Consider the following 22,231-nt stretch of genomic DNA (forward strand, 5'->3'; position numbering starts at 1 on the left):
AGGGATGAACTAACAGGTTACGAAGGTTAGGTGGACGGCGGAAAGACACTCTTGGCGGAGTGGGGAGGATTTCATGAAGGATGGATCTCATTTCAGGGCAGGATTTGAGGAAGTCGTATCCCTGCTGGAGAGCCACATTCAGAGTCTGGTCCAGTCCCGGAAAGTATCCTGTCACAAGTGGGGCACTTTTGTGGTTCTTCTGTGGGGGATTCTGGGTTTGAGGGGACGAGGAAGTGGCTCTGGTTATTTGCTTCTGTACCAGGTCGGGAGGGTAGTTGCGGGATGCGAAAGCTGTTTTCAGGTTGTTGGTGTAATGATTCAGGGATTCCGGACTGGAGCAGATTCGTTTGCCACGAAGACCTAGGCTGTAGGGAAGGGACCGTTTGATGTGGAATGGGTGGCAGCTGTCATAATGGAGGTACTGTTGCTTGTTGGTGGGTTTGATGTGGACGGACGTGTGAAGTTGGCCATTGGACAGGTGGAGGTCAACGTCAAGGAAAGTGGCATGGGATTTGGAGTAGGACCAGGTGAAACTGATGGAACCAAAGGAGTTGAGGTTGGAGAGGAAGTTCTGGAGTTCTTCTTCACTGTGAGTCCAGATCATGAAGATGTCATCAATAAATCTGTACCAAACTTTGGGTTGCCAGACTTGGGTAACCAAGAAGGCTTCCTCTAAGCGGCCCATGAATAGGTTGGCGTACGAGGGGGCCATCCTGGTGCCCATGGCTGTTCCCTTTAATTGCTGGTATGTCTGGCCCTCAAAAGTGAAGAAGTTGTGGGTCAGGATGAAGCTGGCTAAGGTGATGAGGAAAGAGGTTTTAGGTAGGGTGGCAGGTGATCGGCGTGAAAGGAAATGCTCCATCGCAGCGAGGCCCTGGACGTGCGGAATATTTGTGTATAAGGACATGGCATCAATGGTTACAAGGATGGTTTCCGGGGGTAACAGATAGGGTAAGGATTCCAGGCGTTCAAGGAAGTGGTTGGTGTCCTTGATGAAGGATGGGAGACTGCATGTAATGGGTTGAAGGTGTTGATCTACGTAGGCAGAGATGCGTTCTGTGGGGGCTTGGTAACCAGCTACAATGGGGCGGCCGGGATGATTGGGTTTGTGGATTTTAGGAAGAAGGTAGAAGGTAGGGGTGCGGGGTGTCGGTGGGGTCAGGAGGTTGATGGAGTCAGGTGAAAGGTTTTGCAGGGGGCCTAAGGTTCTGAGGATTCCTTGAAGCTCCGCCTGGACATCGGGAATGGGGTTACCTTGGCAAACTTTGTATGTGGTGTTGTCTGAAAGCTGACGCAGTCCCTCAGCCACATACTCCCGACGATCAAGTACCACGGTCGTGGAACCCTTGTCCGCCGGAAGAATGACGATGGATCGGTCAGCCTTCAGATCACGGATAGCCTGGGCTTCAGCAGTGGTGATGTTGGGTGTAGGATTAAGGTTTTTTAAGAAGGATTGAGATGCAAGGCTGGAAGTCAGAAATTCCTGGAAGGTTTGGAGAGGGTGATTTTGAGGAAGAGGAGGTGGGTCCCGCTGTGACGGAGGACGGAACTGTTCCAGGCAGGGTTCAATTTGGATGGTGTCTTGAGGAGTCGGATCATTAGGAGTAGGATTAGGATCATTTTTCTTCGTGGCAAAGTGATACTTCCAGCAGAGAGTACGGGTGTAGGACAGTAAATCTTTGACCAGGGCTGTTTGGTTGAATCTGGGAGTGGGGCTGAAGGTGAGGCCTTTGGATAGGACAGAGGTTTCGGATTGGGAGAGAGGTTTGGAGGAAAGGTTAACTACTGAATTAGGGTGTTGTGGTTCCTTATACACAATCTGGAACCACAACACCCTAATTCAGTAGTTAACCTTTCCTCCAAACCTCTCTCCCAATCCGAAACCTCTGTCCTATCCAAAGGCCTCACCTTCAGCCCCACTCCCAGATTCAACCAAACAGCCCTCGTCAAAGATTTACTGTCCTACACCCGTACTCTCTGCTGGAAGTATCACTTTGCCACGAAGAAAAATGATCCTAATCCTACTCCTAATGATCCGACTCCTCAAGACACCATCCAAATTGAACCCTGCCTGGAACAGTTCCGTCCTCCGTCACAGCGGGACCCACCTCCTCTTCCTCAAAATCACCCTCTCCAAACCTTCCAGGAATTTCTGACTTCCAGCCTTGCATCTCAATCCTTCTTAAAAAAACCTTAATCCTACACCCAACATCACCACTGCTGAAGCCCAGGCTATCCGTGATCTGAAGGCTGACCGATCCATCGTCATTCTTCCGGCGGACAAGGGTTCCACGACCGTGGTACTTGATCGTCGGGAGTATGTGGCTGAGGGACTGCGTCAGCTTTCAGACAACACCACATACAAAGTTTGCCAAGGTAACCCCATTCCCGATGTCCAGGCGGAGCTTCAAGGAATCCTCAGAACCTTAGGCCCCCTGCAAAACCTTTCACCTGACTCCATCAACCTCCTGACCCCACCGACACCCCGCACCCCTACCTTCTACCTTCTTCCTAAAATCCACAAACCCAATCATCCCGGCCGCCCCATTGTAGCTGGTTACCAAGCCCCCACAGAACGCATCTCTGCCTACGTAGATCAACACCTTCAACCCATTACATGCAGTCTCCCATCCTTCATCAAGGACACCAACCACTTCCTTGAACGCCTGGAATCCTTACCCTATCTGTTACCCCCGGAAACCATCCTTGTAACCATTGATGCCACGTCCTTATACACAAATATTCCGCACGTCCAGGGCCTCGCTGCGATGGAGCATTTCCTTTCACGCCGATCACCTGCCACCCTACCTAAAACCTCTTTCCTCATCACCTTAGCCAGCTTCATCCTGACCCACAACTTCTTCACTTTTGAGGGCCAGACATACCAGCAATTAAAGGGAACAGCCATGGGCACCAGGATGGCCCCCTCGTACGCCAACCTATTCATGGGCCGCTTAGAGGAAGCCTTCTTGGTTACCCAAGTCTGGCAACCCAAAGTTTGGTACAGATTTATTGATGACATCTTCATGATCTGGACTCACAGTGAAGAAGAACTCCAGAACTTCCTCTCCAACCTCAACTCCTTTGGTTCCATCAGTTTCACCTGGTCCTACTCCAAATCCCATGCCACTTTCCTTGACGTTGACCTCCACCTGTCCAATGGCCAACTTCACACGTCCGTCCACATCAAACCCACCAACAAGCAACAGTACCTCCATTATGACAGCTGCCACCCATTCCACATCAAACGGTCCCTTCCCTACAGCCTAGGTCTTCGTGGCAAACGAATCTGCTCCAGTCCGGAATCCCTGAATCATTACACCAACAACCTGAAAACAGCTTTCGCATCCCGCAACTACCCTCCCGACCTGGTACAGAAGCAAATAACCAGAGCCACTTCCTCGTCCCCTCAAACCCAGAATCCCCCACAGAAGAACCACAAAAGTGCCCCACTTGTGACAGGATACTTTCCGGGACTGGACCAGACTCTGAATGTGGCTCTCCAGCAGGGATACGACTTCCTCAAATCCTGCCCTGAAATGAGATCCATCCTTCATGAAATCCTCCCCACTCCGCCAAGAGTGTCTTTCCGCCGTCCACCTAACCTTCGTAACCTGTTAGTTCATCCCTATGAAATCCCCAAACCACCTTCCCTACCCTCTGGCTCCTATCCTTGTAACCGCCCCCGTTGCAAAACCTGTCCCATGCACCCTCCCACCACCACCTACTCCAGTCCTGTAACCCGGAAGGTGTACACGATCAGAGGCAGAGCCACGTGTGAAAGCACCCACGTGATTTACCAACTGACCTGCCTACACTGTGATGCATTCTATGTGGGAATGACCAGCAACAAACTGTCCATTCGCATGAATGGACACAGGCAGACAGTGTTTGTTGGTAATGAGGATCACCCTGTGGCTAAACATGCCTTGGTGCACAGCCAGCACATCTTGGCACAGTGTTACACCGTCCGGGTTATCTGGATACTTCCCACCAACACCAACCTATCCGAACTCCGGAGATGGGAACTTGCCCTTCAGTATATCCTCTCTTCTCGTCATCCGCCAGGCCTCAATCTCCGCTAATTTCAAGTTGCCGCCACTCATACCTCACCTGTCTTTCAACAACTTCTTTGCCTCTACACTTCTGCCTCGACTGACATCTCTGCCCAAACTCTTTGTCTTTAAATATGTCTGCTTGTGTCTGTATGTGTGGATGGATATGTGCGTGTGTGCGAGTGTATACCTGTCCTTTTTTCCCCCTAAGGTAAGTCTTTCCGCTCCCGGGATTGGAATGACTCCTTACCCTCTCCCTTAAAACCCACTTCCTTTTGTCTTCCCCTCTCCTTCCCTCTTTCCTGATGAGGCAACAGTTTGTTGCGAAAGCTTGAATTTTGTGTGTGTGTGTTTGTGTTTGTTTGTGTGTCTATCGACCTGCCAGCGCTTTTGTTCGGTAAGTCACCTCATCTTTGTTTTTATATATAATATACACACTCAATAATACGTAACCCACTTCCAAACCATAATTTTTTTTTTTTCCACTTTCAACGCTACCGCTGCTATAAAATCCACCGTTTCCAGTTCACTAACAGTTCCTTTCACCTATTAAACAACCATTTCGGATAGTTCTAACAACTTTCGCTTTATTTACATTTCCGTTTTTCCCACATCACTGATCATTTTTAGACGCTTCCCACAGGTTTTAACGTCATTATTTCTTCGTCAGACAATTGTTAGCCTCTTTTTCATAATCTGCCAACACAAAACCACTCCTTTTAATACATTTACATGCAGTGTTTTCGAAATGTTCCCAAATTTCTCCACCCTTTAACGTGTTTTGGCGGCAACACAACCACCTAACCTTTGTGCACATCGTTGTTTACCAATCCAAGTTCACCACAGGACCAACATAGCTCAGTTTTAACCAACACTTTTTCGCCTTTTTTCACACCAGATCTCCAGTTGCTTTCTAGTTCACCTTTATCTCTCCCCATATATTTTTATTTTCATTTCAGCCTCATGTTACCCTTTCCACCTTCTAATACCATGTCAACCTCACACCATCCCTAAAACGACCCCATTAAGTTTTACTTACATTCCCTTCGCAAACATGCCTTCACTCTGGCCAGATTATGCTCCCATATTTTATTTACTCAGGCTTGTCTGACATTTGGCATTACCCACAAAGGCCTCACACTTAAAGTTCCCATCTCTGGCTGTAACCCTTCTTTCCATCAGTCCCTATACCAGTTCCAAACTGAACAATCCATTGCCCTCACCCACCTAATCCTACACCTACACATCAACTCAGCCAATGAACACACCTGTCAACTCTTATCCTTAATAAAAGCCCTCAATCTTTCCTCTCCCACATCCACACCGGCTGTTCAGAGCATCCTCCCACAGGCCAACCGCAAATTAGAACAGCATGGCACCCTCCACCTCAAAAAACGATCGAATCTCCTGGTTTCCCACCTCCGGAAAGGCAACTCACTCATCCTTCACAACCTTTCCAACAAACCTCAACCTCCTCTCATTGCACACAAACCCAGTCTCTCCCTTCTACTCAATCTCCCACTTCCAGCTCCACTCCCTCCAAAACCTCAAAATTCCAATCAACACAATCTGGAACCACAACACCCTAATTCAGTAGTTAACCTTTCCTCCAAACCTCTCTCCCAATCCGAAACCTCTGTCCTATCCAAAGGCCTCACCTTCAGCCCTACTCCCAGATTCAACCAAACAGCCCTCGTCAAAGATTTACTGTCCTACACTCGTACTCTCTGCTGGAAATATCACTTTGCCACGAAGAAAAATGATCCTAATCCTACTCCTAATGACCCAACTCCCCAACACACTATCCAAATTGAACCCTGCCTAGAACAGTTCCGTCCTCCGTCACAGTGGGACCCACCTCCTCTTCCTCAAAATCACCCTCTCCAAACCTTCCCGGAATTTCTCACTTCCAGCCTTGCCTCTCAATCCATCTTAAAAAACCTTAATCCTACTCCCAACATCACCACTGCTGAAGCCCAGGCTATCCGTGATCTGAAGGCTGACCGATCCATCGTCATTCTTCCGGCGGACAAGGGTTCCACGGCCGTGGTACTTGATCGTCGGGAGTATGTGGCTGAGGGACTGCGTCAGCTTTCAGGCAACACCACATACAAAGTTTGCCAAGGTAATCCCATTCCTGATGTCCAGGCGGAGCTTCAAGGAATCCTCAGAACCTTAGGCCCCCTACAAAACCTTTCACTTGACTCCATCAACCTCCTGACCCCACCGACATCCCGCACCCCTACCTTCTACCTACTTCCTAAAATTCACAAACCCAATCATCCCGGCCGCCCCATTGTAGCTGGTTACCAAGACCCAACAGAACGTATCTCTGCCTACGTAGATCAACACCTGCAACCAATTACATGCAGTCTCCCATCCTTCATCAAAGACACCAACCACTTTCACGAACGCCTGGAAGCCTTACTCGATCTGTTACCCCCGGAAACCATCCTTGTAACCATTGATGCCACTTCCTTATACACAAATACTCCGCACGTCCAGGGGCTCGCTGTGATGGAGCACTTCCTTCCACGCCGATCACCTGCCACCCTACCTAAAACCCCTTTTCTCATTACCTCAGCCAGCTCCATCCTGACTCACAATTTCTTCACTTTCGAAGGCCAAACATACCAACAATTAAAGGGAACAGCCATGGGTACCAGGATGGCCCCCTCATACGCCATCCAATTTATGGGTCACTTAGAGGAAGCCTTCTTGGTTACCCAGGCCTGCAAACCCACAGTTTGGTACAGATTTATTGATGGCATTTTCATGATCTGGACTCACAGTGAAGAATGACTCCAGAATTTCCTCTCCAACCTCAACTCCTTTGGTTCCATCAGATTCACTTGGTCCTACTCCAAATCCCATGCCACTTTCCTTGACGTTGACCTCCATCTGTCCAATGGCCAGCTTCACACATCCGTCCACATCAAACTCACCAACAAGCAACAGTACCTCCATTATGACAGCTGCCACCCATTCCACATCAAACGGTCCCTTCCCTACAGCCTAGGTCTTCGTGGCAAAGGAATCTGCTCCAGTCCGGAATCCCTGAACCATTACACCAACAACCTGAAAACAGCTTTCACATCCCGCAACTACCCTCCCGACCTGGTACAGAAGCAAATAACCAGAGCCACTTCCTCATCCCCTCAAACCCAGAACCTCCCACAGAAGAACCCCAAAAGTGCCCCAATTGTGACAGGATACTTTCCGAGACTGGATCAGACTCTGAATGTGGCTCTCCAGCAGGGATACGACTTCCTCAAATCCTGCCCTGAAATGAGATCCATCCTTCATGAAATCCTCCCCACTCCACCAAGAGTGTCTTTCTGTCGTCCACCTATCCTTCGTAACCTCTTGGTTCATCCCTATGAAATCCTCAAACCACCTTCCCTACCCTCTGGCTCTTAGCCTCGTAAACCCCCCCCTCCCCCCCCCCCCCCCACCTCCCCCCAGTGTAAAACTTGTCCCATGCACCCACCCACCTCCCAGTTTGCGCAGAGATGTCAGTCGAGGTGGAAGTACAGAGGCAAAGATGTTGTTGAATGAGAGGTGAGGTATGAGCGGTGGCAACTTGAAATTAGCAGAGGTTGAGGCCCGGTGGGTAACGAGAAGAGAGGAGAGGATATACTGAAGGGCAAGTTCCCATCTGCGGTTGGTGTTAGTGGGAAGTATCCAGACAACCCGGACGGTGTAACACTGTGCCAAGATGTGCTGGCTGTGCACCAAGGCATGTTTAGCCACAGGGTGATCCTCATTACCAACAAGCACTGTCTGCCTGTGTCCATTCATGCGAATGTACAGTTTGTTGCTGGTCATTCCCACATAGAAAGCTTCACAGTGAAGGCAGGTCAGTTGGTAAATCACGTGGGTGCTTTCACACGTGGCTCTGCCTTTGATCGTGTACACCTTCCGGGCTACAGGACTGGAGTAGGTGGTGGTGGGAGGGTGCATGGGACAGGTTTTACACCGGGGCGGTTACAAGGGTAGGAGCCAGAGGGTAGGGAAGGTGGTTTGGGGATTTCATAGGGAGGAACCAAGGGGATGGAACACAGCATGTCATTCTCAATGGAGAGAAGTCTTCCGAAGTGAGAGTGATTTCAGGTGTGCCGCAGGGGAGTGTCATAGGACCGTTGCTATTCACAATATACATAAATGACCTTGTGGATGACATCGGAAGTTCACTGAGGCTTTTTGCAGATGATGCTGTGGTGTATCGAGAGGTTGTAACAATGGAAAATTGTACTGAAATACAGGAGGATCTGCAGCGAATTGATGCATGGTGCAGGCAGTGGCAATTGAATCTCAATGTAGACAAGTGTAATGTGCTGCGAATACATAGAAAGATAGATCCCTTATCATTTAGCTACAAAATAGCAGGTCAGCAACTGGAAGCAGTTAATTCCATAAATTATCTGGGAGTACGCATTAGGAGTGATTTAAAATGGAATGATCATATAAAGTTGATCGTCGGTAAAGCAGATGCCAGACTGAGATTTATTGGAAGAATCCTAAGGAAATGCAATCCGAAAACAAAGGAAGTAGGTTACATTACGCTTGTTCGCCCACTGCTTGAATACTGCTCAGCAGTGTGGGATCCGTACCAGATAGGGTTGATAGAAGAGATAGAGAAGATCCAACGGAGAGCAGCACGCTTCGTTACAGGATCATTTAGTAATTGCGAAAGCGTTACGGAGATGATAGATAAACTCCAGTGGAAGACTCTGCAGGAGAGACGCTCAGTAGCTCGGTACGGGCTTCTGTTAAAGTTTCGAGAACATACCTTCACCGAAGAGTCAAGCAGTATATAGCTCCCTCCTACGTATATCTCACGAAGAGACTAAGGAATAAATATATTGGGAAGCGGTAGTTAGTATCCCTAGTTCCCTAAACAGGCTTCTGCAAGATGTTCTTGAGTTCACACCACATATAACTCTTACTGCACGTTTCTGTGCCTGGAAAACTTTACCCCAAAAATAATCCCATACGACATTATGGATTGAAAGTAAGCATGCCAGCTTTTTCATTTTTATATCCTCTATATCCAACAGGATTCGCATTGCAAATAGAGATTTGTTCAGATGCTTCAGTAGCTCTATGGTGTGCTCCTCCCAGTTGAATTAATCATCATGCTGTAATCCCAAGAATTTAATACTGTCCACTTCTTCTATCTGCTTATCATATGTTAGGCATATACTCATGGGACACCCCTTACAAGTTCTGAATTGCATGTAGTGTTTTTTCAAAGTTTAGTGACAAAGAATTGGCTAGGAAACAGTGATTAATGGCCACAAATATTTTATCAGCCGATATTTGTACGACTACACTCGATTTGGTATTTATTGCAATGTTTGTTATCATCGGCAAACAAAACAAACTTGGTATCTGGTAATGTTACTGATGAAAGGTCATTGATATACACAAGAAAAAGTAAGGGCCCTAAGATGGAACCTTGTGGGACCCCACCTGTAATTAGTTACCAGTTGGATGCCTGACAGCTTAATACATGTCTCTTTCCTAATAACACCCTTTGTTTCCTGCCAGAGATGTAAGATTTGCACCATTTTGCAGCATTTACTGCTACACCATAATATTCTAATTTACTTAAAAGGATATTGTGATTTACACAGTCAAATGCCTTTGACAGATCACACAATATACCAGTTGCCTAGAAGTTTTTGTCTAATGAATTAAGCACATTTTCACTGTAAGTGTAGATAGCCTCCTTAATATCACAACCCTTTAGAAATCCGAACTGTGACTTTGACAGTATGTTATTTGAGATAAGATGGTTATAAAGCTGATTGTACATTGCTTTTTCTAAAATTTTTGAGAATGCTGGAAAAAAGTGAAATTGGATGGAAATTTGATGCTATTTCTTTATCTCCCTTCTTAAACAGTGGCTTAGCTTCAGCATATTTCAACCATCCAGGAAATATTCCACTGATGAATGACTGGTTGCACAGATAGCTTAATATGTTACTTAACTCAGAGTCACATTCTTTAATTAACTTTGTTGATATTTCATCATACCCACTAGATGTTTTTGATTTTAAAGATTTTATGATGGACATTACTTCTGCCAGCGTAGTGAGGGTCAAATTCATATTATGGATGTTACTTGAAATGTCTGGTCTGAGGTATCCCATGGCAGCATCTACAGAACCTGACAACCCCATCTTTTCAGTAACAGTTATAAAATGTTTGTTAAAAAGTTCTGCAGCACCATAAACATCTGTCACCAATGTATCATTCACTCTTCATACTATTTGTCTTCTTCATGTCTCCTCCTGCACCATATCCCATATTATCTTTATTTTGCTATCTGATATGACTGTCTTTTCCTTGTAACATATTTGCTTTTATGTCCATATTACAGTCTTTAATACTTTGCAGTATTTCTTGTAATGTGCTACAGCATCAACATCAGAACTGTTTCAGATTGACAGTTACAGTTTTATTTTTGTTTTACAAGACACCTCTATTCCTTGAGTAACACAAGGCTTCTTTGTAGACTTTGCTCTAACCTTGGTTTATTTTTGGGGGAAAACCATGTTCAAATAAGGTAAGCACTTAATAAAGTTATAAAGTTGTTATATTTTTCGATTCATGCCATGAGCACTGCAAACATCACTCCAGTGTATGTTCCTGAGGAGTGTCCTAAAATAATCAATTTTTGGCTTATTGATTACTCTCTTGACTTCCAATTCAAAAGATTTCATATCCTTTTCAGTATTAACATTTAGCAGAAGGTCATGGTCAGAGACGGGAAATTAATAAAAGCACAAATAACAGACATAATTAGAAAACATAGAAAAAATTCAAAGATTGGTTTGGGCTCCAAAGTGTTTTACGAGACATCATCCTGTTGGAGGTGGTACTACATTGCCTTCCTCCAACCTTACAACCAGCCAGCTATCGGGTGACACAAAGTTTGACATCTATCGAACCACGTTGCAACTATGCTTTTTTCCACATCAACTAGCATGCCAGACGTTAAAGGAGTGATATGTGACAGATAAAAATTCTAGAACTGGCAGGGAAATTAAATGCCAGATCTCTGGATCTGTAATCTGGCTCTTTACGACTGAGCCACCTAATTTGCAGAAGAGGCAGTTAAAAGGTCAGAGGTAAGGAAAAAGACAGGAAAGCAAACTACAGGTAAAAAAATGTGGTAAACAACAACTGGTGCAAAAAGTGGAGAGGGGAGCAGGACAGGATAGTAAACCATAAAAAAAAAAAAAAAAGAAAGCTGTGGGAAAAGTGTTAATAAAGTAAGTTGAAAGGGGAGAAGGCTAATTAATATGGAAACGTGGAGAGCAATATGGAAGAAGGATGGGCAGAGGGAGAAAGTGGGGAGTATGTAGATAATACAACTTGTTATGATATGGTATGACTTCGATGGAAAAGGAGGACGCGTGGGGGCCAAGAAAAAGGCTTAGGAGATACTCATATCTGTGATCAAACATTTTTACTCTGTGTAATTGATGGTGTGCTTCCAGCTGTACTACCAGGCTGTTTCCAGTGTGTTTGCATTGCCGTCTGGACTGAAACAAGACTGAACCACTGTTGGTCCTGTGTCACTATTAATAAACTGAGAAGGAAACAACTGGGTCAGTGAACAAAATATTATGCACAAAATGGAAACAACTACTCAACTGTATACTTGTAGGAATGTCATTAAATTTACGCCTGCTAATTCTGATATCTACTGGTTCTAGACAGCAGACTACAAATCACAATAAAACCAGAACCTACATTGCAGCAATCACGTTTCTGTGCAAGTCTGCAAGTGGACACGGGTGCTACCACGGTGGACTATATGCGCCCATCTTTCCTTACTGATTGCTGAATGCTACCAAACATAAATAACCAGTACACAACATGCTAAAATTACATTAGAGGGGGAGGGGGGGGAGGGGGGGGGGGAAGAGGGATGGAAAAACATCAACAGTGTTACAGGTATCCTGTCTTGAAGCACATACCTGACAGCGTAAGCGTAAGTTAATTCTTCCTGCAGATGTAGTCCTACAGATATGAAATGAATGGCACGGAGATGGGTTGTGGAGGGGCTTAGTGCCTTATCAATACTTTGGTGTGGTTAGGACAGTTAAGGGAAGGTACTCTGTATGATGCAGGGAAGTACACCTGGATTCAATTCATGGCACAAATCAAGAAAATTACCAACTTAGCAGACAAATTATTGTATCCAATTGCTGATTTCCGGGATTGACTTTATTGTTTTCTCATCTCAGACCTAGGTTTCCTATAAATTTTCTGGTCTAATGTTTGTGAAATGAAGAGGTACTAGTCGCCAGAAGGACATCTGTGAATGAACAGTGAAGTGCAGCATTATTCTGTGGTGACGAGAGCACGGACAATCCGCTTTACTCTGATTGTTATGAGTTATTTGTTGTAGGCTTAGATTTTTCAGTTGATTCTTGTGTGAGCCTTAAAAAGTAAAAAGTTATTGTTTGACTACTTCGTAGGATCTCTTTAGCAGACAGAGGTAAGCTGTAGTTGGCTGAAGTGGTGATTCCATACACTGAATTCCGTTGTAGATGAACAAATACAGTACTGTTCAGTATCGTCTACCACAGAGTCGGCACATCCGTGCGTCACACAGAGTACTACAGACTGGCGCAATGCTTTGATGAAGTACATCAAAGATTTACGGTGTGACATTGAAAACCAGGAAAATGCTGTGTTGAACTTTTACACTGCATCAAGGAACGGCCGTTAGATGGATAACAGTAGCAAGATGAAGATACACCCTCTGCAGTTCATTCCTGGTAAACCTGACTTTTGGTTTGCAATGCTCAATCTGACCTTCCAGCACCATGGCACTGTCAACAAAGATACCAAATTTATGATCACCGTTAGTGTGCTCTACAATAAAAACAGCAACAATCAGTGCAGATATAATACTCTGTCTGCCTGCCATGCAGAAGTATATTGAGCGGCTAAGTTGGCCGGTGGAACAATGTATCCAACAATCACTACATGGCAAAACGAGGAGATACGTCGCCTTCAAAATTTTGGCAGCACCTGAGAAGCTTAGTCGACGACAACGAGTTGAGAGATGTGACACTACAACATGTATGGTGCGCACAGTTGCCAGGCGGAGTTAGAATGGCTTTGGTGCTTTCCAATGCACTTGATAGGCTTGCAGCAACAGATATTGATGTTGCGCAGAGGTAAGGCGCACACATACAAGATGAGAAGGGAACACAACAACATGTCTAAGGAGTGTATCTGCTGGTATCACCATCGCTTTGGAAACAATACAACCCAGAGAGTGATGACGGGCAACTACTGGTGAGTAACTTTCTTCTTTACCCTCATTGTTCCATCGACATTTTGTCGGGAGAAATATAAATACCCTACACTCCTGAGGCTCTACTCTACAGGAGGGTGATGGTGGGTCTGCGTGGGAGCCACCACAAGAACATCCGTGAATTTACAGTGAAGCGCAGCATATTCTGTGGCGATGAGTGCACAGATGATCTGCTTGACTATTCTTTGTTATTGACTGACTTTTTCAGTTGATTCTTGTTTGAACTTTAAAAAAAAAATAAAAAGTTATTGCCCGACTACTTCGTTAGGTCTCTTTAGCAAAGATAAGCTGCAGTTAACTAAAAAGATTTTGTGGTCTAACTTTTGTGAAGTCTTCTTTCTTCAAGCTTTTTTTTGTATCTGCTCAGATGAAAGAATCTCTTGCTCCAAAGGCAACTGAATTTAACATCTATACTGGTTGTACCTATCAGTTTACCACTACCTGGTAACGAAGACCATTCTGAAACTTCCTGGCAGATTAAAACTGTGTGCCGGACTGAGACTCTAGCTTGGGACCTTTGCTTTTCACGGGCAAAGGTCTCTGGTTTGAGTCTCAGTCCAGCACAGTTTTAATCTGTCAGGAAGTTTTGTATCAGCCAGTGCACACTCCGTTGCAGAGTGAAATATTCGTTCTGGAAGATCATTCTGTTTTGGCTGCAACCAAAACGAAAGTCTCTCTCTCTTCATGTAAGACTCGGATTACACAGTTCCACTCCTGCACTCCAGTCAACAATAAGCAGTCTCTACAATCTGCAAGAATCATATTAAGGGCAAAAGTTTACTCACTTCCCTTCCAATGCTTGAGCTTTGACTTCTTCCAAGGAACCTTCATTTATTTCCCACATGTGGAGAGAGTTATCGTCACACAGGGACACAATGCGGCCCTAGGGAAAGAAGTAATAGAAAAATAATAAACATTACACACACTTTCTTCAACATGAAATCCAGATCAGTAAATTACTAACCTCATTTGGTATGAACACAAGCCTTGTGACTGCAGCCTCGTGGTTTGTGTGTTGTCCATAGAATTCAACACCGGGCTTGCCAAAACTGTTTTAAGTTTAGGAAAATTATTGGCTACTACAGAAATGAAATGTTCACACAGTTCACAATATCAAAAAATTGCCTAACAATCCAAATTATGAAAGTAATAAGTCCACAGTTCAAAAAGAGCTGTAACATGATTTTGGTCCATAATGCATACTAGCATTGTTATTTACTTAATATGAAAGTACATAAATTTCAGTTATTATCACCACCACCACCACCACCACCACCACCACCACCACATCATGGACTGAAGGCTTCGACCCAGTCACTCGGCAACCGTTCTGGTGTGGCAATAGAGGATAGCAAAATGAATAGTGAAGTTTCAAATTTCATGCTTAAGAAATCCTTAACATAGGAGGATCATACAGACCTTTGAAGAGCAACTAAAAGAGACACTGGGTTCAGAGGGAATCCTAATTTGTTCTCCAGCAAAACTTGCGGGACTAGCAGTACTGGAAGAACAGTTTCCGCAACCTCCTGTCTTCTCTGAGTGCTAGACCCACAATTTTTGTATGAGAACTTCTGTGAAGTCTGGAAAGTAGGATACGAACTACCGGAGGAATTAAATCTGTGAGGACTGGTCTTGAGTCATGGGTAGGTAGCTTAGCCCACGAAAGGCAAAGGTTCTGTCTGGGATTGATTACCAGTCAGGCACACAGTTTTAATCTGCCAGGAAGTTTCTTATCAAAACACACCCTGCTGCAAAGTGAAAACTCATTCTAGATTAATTTACAAACCTGTTTCTGTTTAGGGACGACACTAAGCTACAATAGATTTTGAATTATCTTCTACACTTTAGTATGTGTACATTGAACTGTTTGCAGTAAGGTTTTGTAACTGTGTAAATTGAATTATATAAACTTTTTTCACATATCCTTTGGGATGTGTGGGATGAAAACTAGTATATGACTATGTCCGAAAATATGTTTCTTGTGGTGTTCCACATTCTTGAGGATCTCTTACTATGGGTCTATAGTATGAACAGTGTATATAATGTAATTTAACATAATTTTAAGAAATAAAAAATGTAAACATATGAAACAATTTTGAAGAGAAAACTGCACTGTGTGGGAACATAATTGTAGCTAAGGTTTAAGCTATTTGAGCAGAATGGAAAATAAAAGGAATCACAATGGTGACAGTAAAAGAGGTACATAGAAGGAGCATCACTGAGACTTCAGAGATGAAACTGTTCGACTGTTTGGCTGGTTACTCCCACATGTCCAACCATCCTATAAGCACAACAGCTGGATATTCAGCCACGCATTATGATAAAGCATGTCTTCAGGTCTCACCAAAATTGTAGAGCTCAGATACGGAAAAATTGGTACTAGCATTGTCATTCATGAGTGAAGCATATTAATAATATATTGACTGATTGGCTAGATTATTTTCTTTGTTACACATTGTAAACACATTAAGTCAGTGTTATTTGAGCTTATTACTGAAAACAATCTATTAATTACAACATAAATTACAATAAAAGTCATTTGGGAAATATTTTGATAAAAAAGGTGACAATTATAGATTTGTCACTTATTTGCACTGCCAAGTTCAAATTTCTCATGGTGGCGAAAGAAAAGAAATCATACATGGTAGATTGGTTGGCTGGATGATTAAAGGTTCAAATGGCTCTGAGCACTATGGGACTTAACTTCTGAAGTCATCAGTCCCCTAGAAGACATCACACACATCAAGCCTGAGGTAGGGTTCGAACCCGCAGCCATAGCGGTCGTGCAGTTCCAGACTGAAGCGCATAGAAACGCTCGGCCACACCGGCTGGCGATGATGATTGAAGGGACCAAACTATTAGGTCATCATACCTTTTCCATCGAACAGACAGGACTACATGACTGGAAGCCGCCAGAAGCAGAGTGCAATGAGAGGACATACATCCCCACTTCCACCATTTACAGAGGTATCCCACTCAGAATTTAACTAGAACAGACTGGCAACACTGAAAGAGAAAGAGAAGCACAGATAGACAAAAGATGAACAAGTCAAACAGACCACATGAGATGGGGGAGGAAGAGTAAAAGAGCAGGTAGGGTGAGCCCAGACAGCTGCAGCCTGGTGTGAGCAGAGGAGGCAACAGAGTGCTCTGCCAATCCCTCAATGGGCCAATAAGGTTAAGTGGCCCTCCCTTAAAGCGACTGGTAAAACATAAAACTAAGTCAGCCACTGACGCACTGTGTCCCAGCACCTCGGATAGTGAGTCGGGGAGATTAGAATTCTGACGTAGGGCGGCTAGGCTGCCCACCGTGAGACAGGAACCACAATAACAGCAGGGAGGATCCTTGTGACAGAGGAGATGACCAAGAATCAGCAAAGTACAGCTGAAGCAGAACTGGCAAAAGACAGTAGAGTCCTGGCAAGAGGCCTGTATGGAGGATCTCCAGAGATTTGTAGTTTCCCTTATCACCTGTAGTTTGTTTGGAGAAGTCAGAGTGAGACATTTTGTATTCCAGATCCTTAAAACTTGACAGAGTAATACTGAACAGAGGTCTGTTTTCAGAATACTGATCAAGAGTCTAGCTAACTGGTAGCCAGTTTGGCCAGGCTATCAGCGAGTTCATTCCCCGAGATCAAAACATAGCCCGGGCTCCGTCACTGAGTGTCCACATTGTTCAAGGACATACAGGGAATTCTTGATAGCCATTACCAAGGGATGGTGAGGGTAACACTGGTCAAGAGTTTGCAAACTGCTCAAGGAGTCGCTGCAGATGAGAAAGGACTCAGTGATGCAAGTACAGATATGTTCAAGAGCACGAGTGACGGCTACCAACTCGCAGCAAAAACACTACAGCCACCCGGCAAGGAATGCAGTTCAGTACGTCCCGCATGAGCATAAGCAAAGCCAATGTGACCAACCATTGAGGTATCAGTATAGACCACTTCTGATCCCCAGGATGTGCCAAGTATGGAGAAAAATTGGTAGCAGAGGGTCTCAGGATGTACCAATTCTTTCAAACTTTCTGATACATCAAGATGAAGCTGTGGCCAAGAGGTGCACCCACAGGTGTGGGTGAGAGGGCCTGGAGAAGAGATGGTAGAGGAAACACCTGGAGTACAGGAAGGAGGGACCGGACGGAGATTGTGGTCATAATCCCCGATTTGGGCCGCTGTTGCGGCGAGATGGATTTCTGCGTTTGTGAAAAAGAGATGGAAGTCTGGATGCTTTGGGGAGCTGTGCAGCATAACTGACAAATTCTTGTTGGCACCTGATCTACAATGGAGAACCCCAGAATAAATAAGTAAGCTGTTCACAGGTCTAGTTCTAAAGGCTCCTGTCACTAGTCAAAACCTGCAGTCGTGTATCGGATCCAGCAACCACAATGCTGAGGGTGACGTCTAACTGTATGCCAGACTCCCACAATTAAGACAGGATTGTATCACTGCTTGGTAAAGCTTCATAAGGGTAGTGCAATCTGCATCCCAGCAGGTGTTCCTCAGGCACTGAAGTGTACTAAGGTGGAACCAGTAGCTTAGGCTAGTAAAGACGGGGAATCCGTGTCAAACAGTCCGAAAAAACAGTAAGTATCCACCACAGAGTAGTTGGTCGTCGAGGTAGAGTTTTGGTTGTGGGTGAACAGTATGTCGGCAGAAGTGCATGACACGAATCTTGGCAGCTGAAAACCGGAAGCCAATTGTGAGGGCCCTGCCTGCACATTTCGTATGGCGCCTCACAGTCAATGTTCAGCAACACCCACACTAGTACAGGCGAATGTTATCAGCATACAAGTTGGGTGATACTCAAGACCCCACATCTGCTGCTAGACCACTGATGGCTACTAGAAAGAGAGAGACGTTCAGTGCAGAGCCCTGCAGGACCCCATTATCTTCGATATGGAGAGAACTGTGGGAGGCATTAACTTGAACCCGGAATATACGACGAGACAAGAAGCTCTGGATAAAAATCAGGAGTGGACCCTGGAGACCACACTCTTGTCAGGTAGCGAGGATGTGGTGCTGCCATATGGTGTCTTAAGTCTCTTGCAGGTAGACTAAGACGGCTATAAGGTGTTCATGTCGAGCAAAAGCTCTTCGGATGGCAGACTCCAGGTAAATCCGATTATCAGTAATGGAATGCCCCAGGTGAAAACCACCCTGGGATGGAGCCAGAAGAACCTGAGTCTCAAGGAGCCAACTTAGCCACTGGCTCACCATGCATTAAAGTAACTTGCAAAGAATATTGGTGACATAATTAGGCAATAACTGTCAATCTCAATAGTGTGCTTACCCATTTTCAGTACAGGGACAATGACACTTCCTCACCTTTGCGATGGGAACTCACCCCCATTTCAATGATGGTAAGGATGTGGTTTTCAGAGCTTATGGTGTTGAGAGCCCACCTACGATTACTAATGGCCCCTGTCTTCCACCAGGCAGTCCCGAGGAACAGGATATCGTTACATCAGAGCCAAAAGAATGGCTGGCCGCAGTTATATTCTGGATTGCCTCATCGATATCTCCATGCGGTGGGGGAAGGGCGACAGCAGAGGCAAAAGCAACTGAGTCAACACTGCTGAAAGCCCATCTGGGCAGGCATCCAGGGAAGTGATGCTGAGGGAGGAACTGGAAGATAGGGAAATGATCACTACCACATACAAAATCATGGAGCCTCCAGTGGGTGGATGGGAGAAGACAAAGGCTACAGGCGGAAAGATCAATGACCAAGAAGGTTCCACATGCCACACCACCAGTATTCAACAGGCAAAGGTCAAGTTTTGCCAGTAAGTTTTTCAGATGTTTACTGCGGCCAGTGATGATTGTTCCACCTCACAAAGGGTTATGGGCACTGAAACCGCCCACCATTAGGAAAGGTGGAGGAGCTGAGAAATCAATGCAAACAATATGTTCCGAGTCGCTTCACCATTGGGAGGGAGATAAGCTTTGCTGATGATAAGTACTGAAATGCCCTTACCCGAACAGCCACAGTCTCTAAAGTTGTATAAAGAGCACACATTCACTGTATAGTGTCCAGAACATATGTGCAAACTCAGCCCAACAGCCTGTCATAGGAAGCACAATTCTTATAATATCCCCAGTTTCCATGAAGGGCCAGGGTCCACACTGCTGGAAATCAAGTCCCCTGAAGGGCAAAGCAGAACGAAGGGAAAGTGCTTAAAAGATATAACTCAGCCAGGTTGTGGAAAAAACCGCTACAATTCCACTGGAGAATAATGTTGTCAATGTCACTGGAGAATAATGTTGTCAATGTACTGTGAGGCCATGAAGGGACCATGGAGGCAGGTTATGTCCTGAGGTCACTTGCTGCCACTTGCTGAGTGGTTATGACAACAACACAAACAGGTTGTGGGTTCCATTGCGTGGTGCGACCTGGGGCATCAGGGGCCAACGGAATCCCTGCCTTGGCCACAGGTGAGGAACAGGCAGGATCTAGTGGTGTGGGGACCACTGGAATCTCCTTTTTGAGGACTACTACATACCTTTCCTCTCCTTAGAGAATTTGGATGATTGTAAGGGCATATCTGAATCAGTTTCAGGTAATGATGATGTTCGCTAAGCCCTGTAACATGTGATGTGTAGCTCCTTCAACCACTGGCTGGTTTACACTTAGACCAGCAGAAACCTGGGAAGAAAACGTCCTGAGGGAGCTGTTCCTGGGGAGAGAAGCCAGTGGAAGGTAACTTGGCTCCAGCTAGGAGGTACACCCTGTTTTTGTATGTCCATCCTTAAAATGGAACTCTTACAGCCATTCTTATGATGGTATTTATTGTACGGCTGCCAGTTTCAGTGCTTTAGCGCACCGTCTTCAGGCCTTAACTGATCCTCAGGAGGTTACTTCCAATCGTATAATATGATTCACCAGTTGCCAACATCTATAAGCTGCCTATAGCAGATACCTCCTCCCCCCCCCCCTTCCCCCCAAGTGCCTCCCAGCCTCAGCAATGGTTACCTGACCAGTAATCTCTAGCTCAGAGTCCCCGTGCCCCAGTCACGATGGGCACGTACTCCTTTGCTTACATGGGGAGTTTTCAGCTCAAGCACCAACGGTGCAATCCCTGCATGGTTACGAGGCTACCACTAAGCAGGTACTTGATGATGTTTACTGAGGCGGCAAATGAAAATATTAAGAATCAGTGTGATAGTCAAGAATCAACCCAACTGCAAGCAAGAATGCCTAATATTTGAAGCCTGTTCGAAACTACGTCAACTGTACCCCTTATATTTGGAAAATAATTAGCATTGCCTAATGTGACAGTGTACGAATTTGACAAAGTTCATTAGAATTTATTTTTCAGCACCATCCAGCAGTGTATCTGAAGCTGGCCTTGTTTAAGAAGTGAAAATACTTATTCTCTCTTAGCACAGAGAAACTGCTGTTAATTCACCATAAACCATCTCTAGTAATGTATCAGAACTAATTTATTAATGTTATGAAAAGGAAAGTTGCTACTCACCACATAGCATAGGTGCTGTGTTGCAGAGAGGTACAACAAGAAGACTGCCACAATATAAGCTTTGGGCCACCAAGGCCATTGTCGAAAATAGAGCGCCGCCCCCCCCCCCCCCCCCCCCCAAGACCCAGATGCAAGACCTCTCCCACACATCCTCCCACCACCACCTATTCCAGTCCAGTCACAAACATCACCTATCCCATCAAGGGCAGGGCTACACGTGAAACCAATCATGTCATCTACAAGCTAAGCTTTTTCCGCATTGTGCAGGTGGGGGAACTCTCCTTGGAATATATGCTATGTTCCCGTAACCCTCCCGGCCTCAACCTCCGTTAGTCATTTTTCTCGCCCATCGAGCCCCTTCCCTGTTCCCATTCCAGCAGTACACAGTCCTCATTCCACCAACGCACTCATCATTCTCTTTACTTCTCTCCTTTTCTGAAACACCTCCCGCCCCACCTCTCCTCTGCGCTCTGTTTAACCCCCCAACTGCACCCAGCTGTCCTACCCTCTCTCCACCTCGTCCTTACGTGCTCCACAGCAGCACTTCACTGTCCCCCACCTCTACCTTGCTACCCCTCCCCCTCCCCATCCCCATCCCAGCCTCTTCCTTACCCCCATCTAGTTGCCACTCCCATCATGCACTGCTGCTGTTGCTCGCAGTGTGGCTTCAGCTGCTAGAGGCTGCGGTCATATTTCCGAGAGCTGCATTTGCGCATGTGTGCGAGCACGTGAGTGTGTGTGTTTTTGACAAAGGCCTTGATGGCCGAAAGCTTATAGCATCTCTCCTTTTCATAATATTGTTACATTCCATACAGAACTAATTTATTTTTTGTTAAAATGAATAATAGTGTTTTGATTTGAAGATATTGTGATTGTATATGTGCTTAGATTATTTTACACATGAATTAAATAAAGATAATGCTATTAAATTTTCATAAATTAAAAATATTCACTTGATATCTGGTATTTTGTCGGACAGTGAAATGAGATTAAATATTTGTTTCATCACTACTGAGAATTTGCACAATTTCATTCTGTTCAATTTGTTTAACATGTCACGATATACTGGAAATATCATTTGACTGGGCACACATTTGAAAATACATCATGAACTATTTGTTTCATATGTTTTGGTATGATTTAACATTGACCAACATTCTAGAATATTAAATAGTAAGAGGATACACTTTAATGGCTCCAGAAGCAGTTCCCAGCGCCAACAGATGAAGGGTTGGATCCCATGCAAGTGATGTTGGTTTGTTTGGGAAACCATGCTGTATAGTCTGAAACAACAAAGACACTGTAAGTAACTGAACTATCATTTGGTGCTTTGAAAATAAAAACAGTGCTTATGAT

General features: G+C 45.1%; 1 protein-coding gene across 5 annotated transcripts in view; it reads right to left on the reverse strand.

Moving 5' to 3' along the window:
• Window positions 1-22,231, reverse strand: part of LOC124596532 (lethal(2) giant larvae protein homolog 1) — a gene marked incomplete in the record, with an annotated part of 348,831 nt that overhangs the window by 234,922 nt on the left and 91,678 nt on the right. For all 5 annotated transcript variants that reach the window (XR_006978317.1, XM_047135707.1, XM_047135705.1 and 2 more), the window contains 3 exon segments: window positions 14,187-14,284; window positions 14,366-14,450; window positions 22,061-22,158. Coding sequence is in view for 4 of the 5 variants with exons in the window: in XM_047135707.1 (XP_046991663.1) it covers window positions 14,187-14,284; window positions 14,366-14,450; window positions 22,061-22,158 (281 nt within the window).

The sequence above is a fragment of the Schistocerca americana genome, chromosome 2 (assembly GCF_021461395.2).
Source record: "Schistocerca americana isolate TAMUIC-IGC-003095 chromosome 2, iqSchAmer2.1, whole genome shotgun sequence".
NCBI lineage: Eukaryota > Metazoa > Arthropoda > Insecta > Orthoptera > Acrididae > Schistocerca > Schistocerca americana.